Source organism: Hypanus sabinus, chromosome 15, assembly GCF_030144855.1.
Source record: "Hypanus sabinus isolate sHypSab1 chromosome 15, sHypSab1.hap1, whole genome shotgun sequence".
Classification (NCBI taxonomy): Eukaryota; Metazoa; Chordata; class Chondrichthyes; order Myliobatiformes; family Dasyatidae; genus Hypanus; species Hypanus sabinus.
In genome coordinates this window covers 19,691,401-19,705,319 of record NC_082720.1, presented here as the reverse complement: position 1 = coordinate 19,705,319, position 13,919 = coordinate 19,691,401, and the positions used below count along the sequence as shown (strand labels likewise).

General features: G+C 43.9%; 1 protein-coding gene across 2 annotated transcripts in view; it reads right to left on the bottom strand.

Moving 5' to 3' along the window:
- Positions 1-354: 354 nt before the first annotated feature.
- LOC132405347 (E3 ubiquitin-protein ligase NEURL3-like) overlaps positions 355-13,919 on the bottom strand; it is a 28,874-nt gene continuing 15,309 nt past the window's right edge. The window contains exons 4-6 of one of the 2 annotated variants that reach the window (XR_009515824.1): positions 13,195-13,317; positions 7,327-7,978; positions 355-516 (exon numbers count right to left, since the gene is read on the bottom strand). Coding sequence is in view for 1 of the 2 variants with exons in the window: in XM_059990082.1 (XP_059846065.1) it covers positions 7,740-7,978; positions 13,195-13,317 (362 nt within the window). In the remaining variant the exon portion in view is untranslated. Of the gene's footprint in view, positions 517-7,011; positions 7,979-13,194; positions 13,318-13,919 lie in introns of those variants that run through there. The other variant, XM_059990082.1, reaches the window with a different exon arrangement.

Sequence of the window (13,919 nt, the reverse complement as noted above, 5' to 3'; positions counted from 1 at the left end):
AGAGCGACCGCTGACCCAACATGTCCTCCTGAACTCCAGTACGACCTGTAAAGAGCGACCGCTGACCCAACATGTCCTCCCGAACTCCAGCCCGTCCTGTAAAGAGCGACCGCTGACCCAACATGTCCTCCCGAACTCCAGTATGACCTGTAAAGAGCGACCGCTGACCCAACATGTCCTCCTGAACTCCAGTACGACCTGTAAAGAGCGTCCGCTGACCCAACATGTCCTCCTGAACTCCAGTACGACCTGTAAAGAGCGACCGCTGACCCAACATGTCCTCCCGAACTCCAGTACGACCTGTAAAGAGCGACCACTGACCCAACATGTCCTCCCGAACTCCAGCCCGTCCTGTGAAGAGCGACTGCTTACCTGACCTCCTCAGCATTCGCCTCAACGTTTCAGTCTTCTTCGACGTTTCAATCAACGAGAGATGGGGTCGATCATGGCCCCACGTTCTGTCTCTGCTCTCCTGCTTGTGACAACTCGTGCATGCAGTCCTCTCCTGGAATTTTCCTGGGAACAGCAGAGCACTAGATCACTTGATTGAACTCCAAACTGCAAGTCACCATCTCCAACTGTTTCCAAAACACAACTAAGTTAAAAAGAATAAATAAAAGGAAAAGAAAAGTGAAATAATTGACTATCTGGAAGATGTCACCCAAGGAATTGATGTTCACTGGCACAGTATTGATCGAAGGCCATTGGGAAAAGATATCGTCTATGTCTCTCATAATCTTATAGACTTCTGTCAGATCTCTCCTCAGCCTTTGTTGCTCCAGAGAAAACAACCTCTCATTACAACACATGCCATCTCAACCAGGCAACATCATGGTAAACATCTTCTGTACCCTTTCCAAAGCCTCAACATCCTTCTTATAATGGGGCAACAAGAACTGTACTCCAAATTCAACCTGAGAAGAGTTTTATAAAGGTGCAACATAACTTTCTGACTTTTGAACTCAATGCCTTGACTAATAAAGGCAAGCAGAATCAAAATCGGAATCAGAATCAGAATCAGGTTTATTATCTGATTATCAGGCGTATGACGTGAAATTTGTTAACTTAGCAGCAGCAGTTCAATGCAATACATAATCCAGCAGAGAAAAAAATAATAAGTAAAATAATAATAATGATAAATAAACAAGTAACATAAACAACATATATTGAATAGATTTTAAAAAGTGCAAAAACAGAAATACTGTATATTAAGAAAGTGAGGCAGTGTCCAATCATTCACTGTTCATTTAGGAATCGGATGGCAGAGGGGAAGAAGCTGTTCCTGAATCACTGAGTGTGTGTCTTCAGGCTTCTGTATCTCCTACCTGATGGTAAGAATGAGAAAAGGACATGCCCTGGGTGCTGGAGGTCCTTAATAATGGACTCTGCCTTTCTGAGACACCACTCCCTGAAGATGTTCTGGGTACTTTGTAGGCTGTACCCAATTGGAGCTGACTAGATTTACAACCTTCTGCAGCTTCTTTTGGTCCTGTGAAGTAGCCCCCCTCACCCCATACCAGACAGTGATACAGCCTGTCAGAATGCTCTCCATGGTACAACTATAAAGGCTTTTGAGTGTATTTGTTGACATACCAAATCTCTTCAAGCTCCTAATAAAGTATAGCCACTATCTTGCCTTCTTTATAACTACATCGATATGTTGGGACCAGGTTAGATCCTCAGAGATCTTGACACCTAAGAACTTGAAGCTACTCACTCTCTCCACTTCTGATCCCTCTAAGAGGATTGATATGTGTTCCTTCATCTTAGCCTTCCTGAAGTCTACAATCAGCTCTTTCGTCTTACTGATGTTGGGTGCTAGGTTGTTGCTGCAGCACCATTCCACTAGTTGGCATATCTCACTCCTGTACGCCCTCTTGTCACCACCTGAGATTCTACCAACAATAGTTGTATCGTCAGCAAATTTATAGATGATATTTGAGCTATGCCTAGCCACACGGTCATGTGTATATAGAGAGTAGAGCAGTGGGCTAAGCACACACCCCTGAGGTGCGCCAGTGTTGATCGTCAGTGAGGAGGAGATGTTATCACCAATCCGTACAGATTGTGGTCTTCAGGTTAGGAAGTCGAGGATTCAATTGCAGAGGGAGGTACAGAGGCCCAGGTTCTGCAACTTCTCAATCAGGATTATGGGAATGATGGTGTTAAATGCTGAGCTATAGTCAATGAACAGCATCCTGAAGTAGGTGTTTGTGTTGGTCTAAAGCCGTGTGAAGAGCCATTGAGATTGCATCTGCCGTTGACCTACTGTGGTGATAGGCAAATTGCAATGGGTCCAGGTCCTTGCTGAGGCAGGAGTTCAGTTTAGTCATGACCAACCTCTCAAAGCATTTCATCGCTGTTGATGTGAGTGCTACCAGGTGATAGTCCACATTAAGGCAGCCCACATTATTCTTCTTAGGCACTGGTATATTTGTTGCCTTTTTGAAGCAAGTGGGAACTTCCGCCCATAGCAGTGAGAGGTGGAAAATGTCCTTGAATACTCCTGTTAGTTGTTTGGCACAGGTTTTCAGAGCTTTACCAGGTACTCCATCAGGACCTTCCACCTTCTTAACCACCTATCAGCCTGCGTATCCACTTTTAGGGAGCTTTGAACTTGGATCCCAGGATCCCTCTACTCATCACGCAGGCCTTTGGCCAATGAGTGGCCATGTGAGTGGTCACAGGAAACACCACAGAAAATCAGTATTGTTAATGCAAACTCACTTAAAACACGGAGAGCAAGAATTGTTCACATCCAACTGTCCTGAAGAGAAACCATCTGTATTCTAAGAATCAGTTTCTAATGCCTTCACAAACAAATTAAGGCAGAGTGAACATACATTAAAAGAGGTAATGGTTTATTTGCAATACCAAACATTTAACCTGTAAGTGTTTTGAGTCTTCAAGTTCCTGCTACATCCTTTTGATCCAGTCCATGTTGTTACAAAGCAGGCATAACACTTGACTCTCCTGTCCAATAGGATTACAATAGGTCCATAAACAAAGATGCACAGAAAATAGTGCAGATCCTCCTGCGATGCTGCAGAGTTCTATTCCTGTGAACTGTTCGCGGGTTCTTACACAGCTGAAGATGCCTGCAGCCCTGCAGCAGCCCACGGATATGTCCCACCAGTCTCCCAGCTGCTGGTTTATATACACGAGCTATATCTAAGTCAGGCGTTTGTAAACTAGGGAGGGGCTGTATGTCCACACACTATAGGAGATAGTATTCCGGAATGGAAGATGGAAGTGGAAATTTCTGAAATAACCTCCATGGATGTAACTGATGGAGAACTGAAATCAGAGTAAAACTTATTATGGAGGCAGCTCCGGCAGTGGACTATCAGGAAGTCTGTAGTTCCATTTTAAAGCTTTTTTGAATTGAACTGACCTTATTTCTTACATCCTTCACATACATGAGGAGTAAAAATCTTAACGTTACATCTCCGGATAAATGTGCAAGGTGCAATCATAGTCATTTTTAATAATTTATAACAATTAGAACAGTCAATGTAACATAGAGTACAGACAAATCAGCGTGAGTTAATCAGTCTGATGGCCTGGTGGAAGAAGCTGTCCTGGAGCCTGTTGGTCCTGGCTTTTATGCTGTGGTGCTGTTTCCCGGATGGTAGCAGCTGGAGTAGATTGTGGTTGGGGTGACCTGGGTCCCCAATGATCCTACGGGCCCTTTTTACACACCTGTCCTTGTAAATGTCCTGAACCATGGGAAGTTCACAACTACAGATGAACTGGGCTGGTCCACACCACTCTCTGCAGAGTCCTGCAATTAAGAGAGGTACAGTTCCCATACCAGGCAGTGATGCCGCCAGTCAGGATGCTCTCAATTGTGCCCCTGTAGAAAGTTCTTAGGGTTTGGGGGCCCATGCCAAACTTCCTCAAACATCTGAGGTGAAAGAGGCCCTGTTGTGCCTTTTACACCACACAGCCGGTGTGTACAGACCACGTGAGGTCCTCAGTGATGTGTTAACTACCTACCACATGCTTTATGTACTTTATGTATGTAACAGAGTATAAGCCATTGGGGGAATAGATCAGAAACAAATTTTAAACTGCCTCAAACCACTTGGTCTAAAGCAATAAAGGAAATACTTAAGATTTTTTTTCAACTTCTCTGAAAGCCAGCAATTGATTTATAGTGTTCAGGGTCTCATGTGAAGCTGGGTGGGCCTCCGCTGTCCTGTTCAATCAGCCATGGTAATGTATGGGTCCACGATCTCCAAACACTCAGCCAAGACTGAAGTTTCTCACCCTATATCTACACATTGACATTCTCCAACAGATGTTAACATAGGGGAGTTGTTACACGCCACAGCACAACTGAGTAACCCAGCAGATTCCAAGACTGAATTAAAATGAGTTAAAAAGTTCAGATTACTAAAGGTTAGTCATTACATCTGGTAACATGTGCACCCACAGGGAAGCATGGGAGTTTAACTGAAGAGGGACAGCAACGAGAATCAACTATTTCATTGGCTTCCCCACTCATGCTGGGGAATATCCACTGGACAAACAACAGCCACAATACAGACTTCGATGTCACAGAGAGTATTTCTCTGCACAGCCAAAATTAGGAATTTAATTATGTAATTGTAGTATCAAAATATATATCCTTTGTGTATTGTATTTAATATTTCAGTGATAAAAATATTGTTTGATTAAGCAGTCTTTGTTTACATAATTCACTGTGGTTGTCTGTAACGAGTACATGAATGGCATACACAAAATTCTGGAGGATCTCAGCAGACCATGGTCCCTACATTAATGCCCCACTCAGGTTGGAAGAATAACACCTTATATTCCATCTGGTTAGCCTCCAACCTGATGACATGAACATGGACTTCTCAAACCCCAGTAAGAAGGGGAACTTCTTCATTCAGATGGTGACGAGAGTGTGGAGCGACTTGTCAGAGGAAGTGGCGGACGTTGGTTCAATTTCAACATTTAAAAGGAGTTCATGGATGTGAGGGGCCCAGGTGTGGGCTGATGAAACAAGGTAGAATAATAAGTCAGCACAGACTAGATGGGCCAAAGGGACTGTTTGTGTTGTTGTGCTATATTTAACCGGGGTTGGATGGAGATTCGGTTAAACAAGATATAAAATGCAGGTTATGCAAGGGTTTGCATTGTAAAACAAAACCCTGATGCAGGTGTAGGAGACATTAGGATGATTAATAGTCTGGCCAAGTGAGAGGGTTTACAATGTACCAGAACACAAGAGGAATGAGCTGAGGGGAGGAATAGCAATGGTGACAGCTTTGATAGTGTGATTAAAACTGGGAGTGTGCAAGCTGGAGAGTGCAGAGATCCTCAAGGGTTTCGGGGCAGGAAAAATATTTACATACATACAAAGCCTTAATTGCAATCTCCAGGCTCCACTGAGTTTCTGACTCTGAGTTTCAGAGATGCAAGGGCAGGTTTGTGATTTAAAGCTAAGGCATTAAATTGTTTCAAATTCACAGCCCCATCAGTTAGTGACAACTTTACTGATGATCTAGTTTACATCCCATTTACCACACATACTCTGATCCACTCCAGACAGGTTCCCTAAAAACCTTTATTGTTGCTTAGAAAACAATAGCCGGGAAATCCAAACTGGATCCACAGAGAGTTAACCATTATGCAACTGTTTAATGGAAGGAGGAGGGAGGCAGATAATTCTCCCAAGGGCAGAGAGCCGACTGAAAATGAACAGATATTATTTGAAATTCTGGACAATACTGATCCAGGAAGGATTGAGAAATGTTAGGATTCACACATCAACATGGGGTGCAATTAATTTCCGGTGAACGCGTTGCTGTAAGTCTACAGACCTGCTTGTTTCACCTGTTACCTCTCCTTCAGCAGACCCTAAATCATGAATTTCTCTTTCATTATCTGGTCACAATTGTTTCTTCTTTAATAATATTGTTGGCTGCTTGCTCTAGCTTTCCCGCAGCCTTACTGTATGGGGACTGTCCTTACTAAATTCAAATTCCTTTCCTGTTGCTCCAAACAAATCACATTTCACTACTTTTAGCAGCCCTTCCCTTTCTCACACAGACTGCCCTTTTTTTCACATCTGTTATTCTTTTCCTCATCACTCCTGCCCTCTCCATCTATCCTTCTCCCAGCTTTCCTGCACTTCAACATTCATAGGATGACAGAGTCAGAGTAACACAGCATAGAAACAGGCCCTTCAGCCCAACTTATCTGTACTGACCACAAAACTCTCCTTGGAAGTCCCGGTTACCTGCGCTCAGCCCACAGCCCTCCAAGTCCCAACTCCTTCATATACATATTCAAATGGCCCTTTAAGTGGCATTATCTCCATCACTTCTTCTGGTAGCCCATTGCAGGTAGCCATTGCCCTACGTATAAAGAAGTTACCTCTCAGATCTCGATCTCCTCCCCTCTGTATCAGTGGCCTTTAGCTTTGGACTCCCTGGCCCTGGTGAGGAGCCTATGCCCTTCCACCTTATCCATACCCCCGAAGTTCTGTGAGGTCACCTCTCATTTTCCTGCATCTCCGTTGGGATCACGCCCAACATCTCCGTGTAACTCAGACCCTCTTGTCCAGGCAGCCTCCTCGTATGTATCTACTGCACTCTCTCCAGCTGACAATGTTTTTCCCACCATCCGCTCCTTATTTCTAATGGCCTCATCAGATGATCTTCCAAGAATGTCCTCTCTAGGCATTGCTGTTATGTCTTCCCTTGTCAAAAAGACAATACCACCCCCTCAGTCATGTTCCTCTGCCAGACCTAAAGCATTCAGCTGCCAGTCCCGCCATGTTTCTGTTATGGCCACAATATCCCAGTCCCCACGGGCAATCCACACCCTCACCTGTTAAGCTACATGTACTGAAATAGATTCATTTTAAAACGATGGTTCTCACTGATCTGATTGCCAGCCTTGCATGCTTTGCTTGCTGCACTGTCTTCCCATTGACTCTGCTCCCTCCTTCTCCACCCCCTGCCCATCTAGTTTAAACCCTCCCTGGTGTTCAAATCAAACTTCCCCGCAAGGAGATCAGTTCAAATGCAATCCATCCCTCCTGCTTAATTCGCTTCTACCCCGGAAAGGATCCCCATGACCTCAGAACCCGAGTCCCTGCCCCCTTAACCTGCTCTTCACCTCTGGCTTTACCAGTACAAGGCCCCAGGAGATCATTACCCTCAAGGTCCTGCATTTTAATTTCATACCTAACTCACAGTACTCATTCTGCAGGATCCCACCCCTTCTTCTACCCATGTTATTTGTACCAACATATGCCCAAACTCTGGCTTTCGCCCTCCCCCTCGAGAACTTCCTGCAGCTACTCACACACATCCTAGGTATCACAGTTAGAGTGGACCTCCATAACAAAGTGCGCTGTTTATGTCCTGATGCACCATCAATAACGCTCGGAGAAGGGAGGCGAACGATAGGCTTTTATTAGCTGCAAGAGACCACCACACAACATCCTGGAGGCTGAGGGAGGAGCAGTGCCTCCAATCGCCTTTATACAGGGGTCTGCGGGAGGAGCCACAGGAGCAGTCAGCGTGTCCAGACAGGTATCTGTAGTTCACCACATGTCAATATTTACATTATCCTCTTCTGGATTTTGTGTCCAGCTGCTGGAAAATTTCCCCGCTAGGATATGGTTTTATATTGCAGCGGTCCACATGTTTATATTCAAATGAAGGTCACTCGTACTGAACTAACCAACAGATGAGTGATCAGCTAATCCTGAGGCATCAATTGGGGAATGTCTTGATGATCTCCAACATTGGTTCTCTACAGACTGGGCATGCCAATTTCCTGCTGAGCAGCTTCTTCCCACAGCCATAGCACAGACACATGTGTCCACATTTGTATATAACAGAGTCCACTGGGTATGAGAAACAAATCAGGCAGTCTTCATCCATGGGTTTGGAGCTCTGGGGGTTGTAATTTGTCAGAACCTCAGTAAACCTGGGCCTGCATTCAGAATGGCCTGCAAACAAAGTTTAAATTAATTATGAGATAAGTACACAATGCCTCTTCTTAAGCACTCCCTCCCACACCCCCCCCCCCCACCACCGAGGCAAATACATACCAGTAACGGATAAGGGGAGCACTGTACCGCTGTACCGTAACAGGGTAGCCTAGTGGCGCAGAGGTTAGCAAAATGCTATTAAAACGGTAAGATTGGGGTTCAATTCCGGCCACTCTCTGTAAGGAGTTTGTATGACCTCACAGCTTTCCTCCAGGTGCTCCGGTTTCCTCCCAAATCTCAAAGGCGTACGGTTGGAATTATGGGCATGCTATGTTTGAGCCGGAAGTTCGGCAACACTTCCGGGTGGGGTGCCCTGCACAATCCTTGCCGATTTGACTTGTAGCAGGCGACCCATTTTGGTGTAGGTTTCAATACACATGCAATAAATAAAGCTAATCTTTAAAGAGATTACGCATACTGGAAAAATGATGCAAGAAAATAATCGCTGGGAAATAATATTTTTGTGCTTTCTATTCATGCCAAGTTGGCAAAGTTTGAAATAATATCTTTAAGGTTTGTGCAATTGTCCCAATAAATAGTTCAAATGCATGAAATGAGATGATTTGCATTTCAGGAATTATGGGAAAAAAGAAAATGCATCAACATCTAAAAGATTATGAACAGATATTTCATGTATTTAGAATTTTTAAGTTAATATGGATTTGGATTAATAATAGTTCCATTCAGTTCCACTACAAAACTACAAGGAGATATTTAAACTAGTGAAATAGTGTAAGCCAATACGTTCAGAATTACAGGTCAAAGTGAGGGAGAAATACTCAATGCTTCATATTAAAGACCCATCATCGGAACAGGAAAGGCAAGACAAAAAGCATGTTTTAACTTGCAGAGGGAGGAACAGACAAAGGAAATTCCTGTTGCTCATGCCAAGAATTATTGTAACTCCTGTCTGAGCAGGGATCTTGGCCTGCTGTAATTTACCACAACTCTACAATGGATGCTATTTCACTGGCTCTTCACTCTGCTTTGGAGCAACTGGACAACAGCAATACATACATCAGGCTGTTGTCTATCGATTAAAGCTCAGCATTCAACACTATTATCCCCTCAGTACTAACCAAAAATCTTCATAAACTGGGCATCTGCATCTCCCATGCAACTAAGGTGAAAATAAATCTGAAGGGTTTCTACAGTTATATAAATAGCAAAAGGATAGTGAAGGATAAAATTGGCCCCCTGGAGAATCAGAGTGGACAGCTATGTTTGGAGCCGAAAGAGATGGGGGAGATTTTGAACAATTTCTTTTCTTTGGTATTCACTAAGGAAAAGGATATTGAATTGTGTAAGGTAAGGGAAACAAGTAGGGAAGTTATGGAAACTATAACAATTAAAGAGGAGGAAGTACTGGCGCTTTTAAGGAATATAAAAATGGATAAATCTCCGAGTCCTGTCAGGATATTCCCGAGGATCTTGAGGGAAGTTGGTGTAGAAATGTTTCTGACAGAAACATTTCAAATGTCATTAGAAACAGGGATGGTGCTGGAGGATTGGCATATTGCTCATGTGGTTCCATTGTTTAAAAAGGGTTCTAAGAGTAAACCTAGCATAGGCCTGTCAGTTTGACGTCAGTGGTGGGTAAATTAATGGAAAGTATTCTTAGAGATGGTATATATAATTATCTGGATAGACAGGGTCTGATTAGGAATAGTCAGCATAGATTCGTGCACGGAAGGTCATGTTTGACAAATCTTATTGAATTTTTTGAAGAGGTTATGAGGAAAGTTGACGAGGGTAAAGCAGGGGATGTTGTCTATATGGACTTCAGTAAGGCCTTTGACAAGGTTCCACATGGAAGGTTAGTTAGGAAGGTTCAATCGTTAGGTATTAATATTGAAGTAGTAAAATGGATTCAACAGTGGCTGTATGGGAGATGCCAGACAGTAGTGGTGGATAACTGTTTGTCAGGTTGGAGGCCGGTGACTAGTGGTGTGCCTCAGGGATCTGTATTGGGTCCAGTGTTGTTTGTCATATACATTAATGATCTGGATGATGGGGTGGTAAATTAGATTAGTAAGTATGCAGATGATACTAAGGTAGGAGGCGTTGTGGATAATGAAGTAGGTTTTCAAAGCTTGCAGAGAGATTTAGGCCAGTTAGAAGAGTGGGCTGAATGATGGCAGATGGAGTTTAATGCTGATAAGTGTGAGGTGCTACATTTTGGTAGGAATAATCCAAATATGACATATATGGTAAATGGTAGGGCATTGAAGAATGCAGTAGAACAGAGTGATCTAGGAATAATGGTGCATGGTTCCCTGAAGGTGGAATCTCATGTGGATAGGGTGGTGAAGAAAGCTTTTGGTATGCTGGCCTTTATAAATCAGAGCATTGAGTATAGGAGATGGGATGTAATGTCAAAATTGTACAAGGCATTGGTAAGGCCGAATTTGGAGTATTGTATACAGTTCTGGTCACCAAATTATAGGAAAGATATCAACAAAATAGAGAGAGTACAGAGAAGATTTACTGGAATGTTACCTGGCTTTCAGCACCTAAGTTACAGGGAAAGGTTGAACAAGTTAGGTCTTTATTCTTTGCAGCGTAGAAGGTTGAGGGGGGATTTGATAGAGGTATTTAAAATAATGAGATGGATAGATAGAGTTGACGTGGATAGGCTTTTTCCATTGAGAGTAGGGGAGATTCAAACAAGAGGACATGATTTGAGAGTTAGGGGGCAAAAGTTTAAGAGTAACAAGAGGGGGAATTTCTTTACTCAGAGGGTGGTAGCTGTGTGGAACGAGCTTCCAGTAGAAGTGGTAGAGGCAGGTTTGGTATTGTCATTTAAAGTAAAATTGGATAGGTATATGGACAGGACAGGAATGGAGGGTTATGGGCTGAGTGTGGGTCAGTGGGACTAGGTGAGTGTAAGTGTAGGCACGGACTAGAAGGGCCGAGATGGCCTGTTTCCGTGCTGTAATTGTTATATGGTTATATGATCCTTGACTCACTAACCCGGAGACTATAGTCAGCGCAGATGGGTAATAACATCTCCTTGCTGACAATCAACAGAAATGCAGCTCAAGAATGCTCTGTCCCTAACTGCAGGCATTAATGATGAGGGTCCGGCAGCCTGAAATGGCTCTGGAAATGGAGCTGAGGTTCTGGCTGATGATCTGGCATGTTGCTCCATAAGACACATGTCAATTTGCAGGTCCAGAGTGATGAGGCTTTCGAGGTTAGTGGCATATCCCGGGTAGACAGCTCACCTTTCAAGCTCTCCGAGAGGTCGTGATGCATTTCCAGTTTAAGGTGGCGCTACTGAAGTTGTGTGACTGCCCACTGGTAGATCAGAAGGCAAGAAATATGACTAAAACCACCTCTTTTCCGAAGTAAATTGTGGTCAGCTGTCACCACAAGCAATGAAGAAGCAAGGGAAGGTGAAGCTGATTCAAAGGATGGACCACGTGGGAGCATCACAAAGCCAGAACGCAACAACGTGTTCGAGACAGGGCCGCAGATGGAGTTATTATGGCTGTTGCTGCTGGAGTGAACAATATGGAGAGGAGTCGATGCAGAGGAGTTTCTCTGTGCCATGGTTCTGGTCTTCCTTCTTTTCAAATTAGGTTCTTTGTGTTTCTTGCTTTTCGCTGTGTAATCCAGCACCGAGCGTGAGCCTTGACACGGGTGAAGTACCCAATATGCTGTCCACATTCCACTTCACAGATGGTCAAAAACCTATGCACCTCCACAGTGAATTCCTCATATTTATTGCATATGTATTGTCCCAGTTAGTGGCAGCCCATGTCAGAGCTCACCCAGTCAAGAGAGAAATAATCTTGGCTCAGTCCACACAATACAGAGGAGGCTGGAGCTCGAAGTGTAAGACACACTGGGACAGGAGGTTGCGGCATCAGGTTAGGGAATCTGTCGGAGCATTTGGGCACCAGAATCCAGGACTTAGAGGTTGACTATCATGGGTTTGCTGTATCGAGACAGAGGGTTGGAAGACGGTGTCAAGCAGATGATCAATGGCTTCCTGCTGCTTCTGATCGTGTGCTCACGTCAACGGCTGAGTTCCTTTGGGCAAGCAGACGCTGCTGGGTCAATCAAAGGTTCACTCATCCCGACAGGAGGCTTGACCCAAAAGCAGAGCAGTGGAGATGATTCAGCAATGGACAATAACTTTAAATATAGACCGCAAAAATGACAAGCTACGAGAGGGGCTGCAAAATGAAGGACAGCAGATACTAAACACCACATCCAACAATATAACCAAAGGCTAAGAGCAAATGAGTGAGGCTGGCTGGTTCGATGGGAGAACAAGGATTGCAGATGAGAGCTGGGTTTAAATAGGCTGTAGGTGACGAATTGGAAATGAGTGGCAGGTGACTCCTGTTAGCTGGGCAGAGATGGGGAGGAGCTTGCATATGTAGTTTGACAGATTCTGATCGATTTTGATTCTGTAATAAGCTGTAGAATAAAGATGTCAAGGGAAAGGTCACTAAAAATGGTCTGGGAAGAGAGGGGTTAGGAGCAGAATTATGAGGAAGTAGAGGCACAGTTGTGATCTGTGTCAACTTGCTAGAGGATAAGCCACATTAAAGGAAAGAGGAAGAAGCTTAAGGATGGGAAAGATTAATCTTCAGATCATCTACAATATAACCTGGAGACATGGAACTATAACAGAAAGCAGGGTGGCAGCTGATGCCGTTAAAGGAACTGTGGAAGAATGTCAGCTCATTGAGGATATTGGTCACTAACCTATCCACTGCATTGAGGAGTGAAGAAAGGGAGAGTCAAATATGGATCACGAGAAAGTGGGAACATGATGGAATTGGGAAACAGAAAATAGTATTCTGTTGAGATTAGGGCTGAGCTGACCTATGGTAGAAGGAACTTCAGTCATAGTCTCAAATTGTTCTCAGTAAGACCAACTAAAAAAAAGCAACCCCCCCCCCACCCCCCGTTACAGTGTTTGTACATCTCTTCTCAGATAAGTGAAATTCAGGATGCTCTATAAACTCATCTCCTAGATACAAGAATTCTTCCAACCTAAGATCTCCTAATCAGTGAAGACCACAAGTTTATGTTCAACCTGAAACCAGATTCTAACTGTAATGAGACACTGGCACCTTAGGTAATGCTGTTCAGTCCAACGAACAGCTAATTTTAGAAGAATTTTAAAGACCCATTTGTCTCCTAAGTGCTCTTACCATTGTTGGGCATTGCAGGTAAAACAGGTGTCTGAGAATGTACTGTTTGCGGTTCATTGCTTCTGACAGTGACAGATGGTTGCTTTGGCAACTTGCTGGGGGATACAGATTTCACACAGGGATCTGAAGAGGTAAAAGGAAGAGAACTGTGTTTAGCCGAATGCACATTCTGAGGTATTTGTTCATGAGGTATTGCAACAATAAGAACAGAGTAGAGGCTCAACACCCCTCAATGACTGAATTACCTCCCGACAACTAAAACCCCCCCTTGCAACATCTGGAAGGTTTAGGCATTATGAAATACTCTGAGCTAATCTGGGTGAATACAACTCCAATAACAGTCGAGAAGCTTGATGCCTTACTAGTTTTACTGCTTTACTAGTACCTCTTTCAGCACCCTAAATAAGACACAGGAACAGAATAAGCCCATTCAGCCCATCGATTCTACTCCACCATTTCATCATGGCTGCCCTCTCCCCAATCCGTCATGCCCTGACTAATCAAGAATCTATCAGCCTCTGCCCTAATAATACCAACTGACTTGGCCTCCATAGCCGCCTATGGCAACAAACACCACAGATTCATCACTGTACAGTAAAGAAATTCCTCCTCATCTCCATTCTAAAAGGACACCCCTCTATTCTGAGGCTGTGTCCTCTGGTCTTAGACTCCCCCACCATAGGGAATGTATTCCCACATTCAGTCTATCGAGGCCTTTCAATATT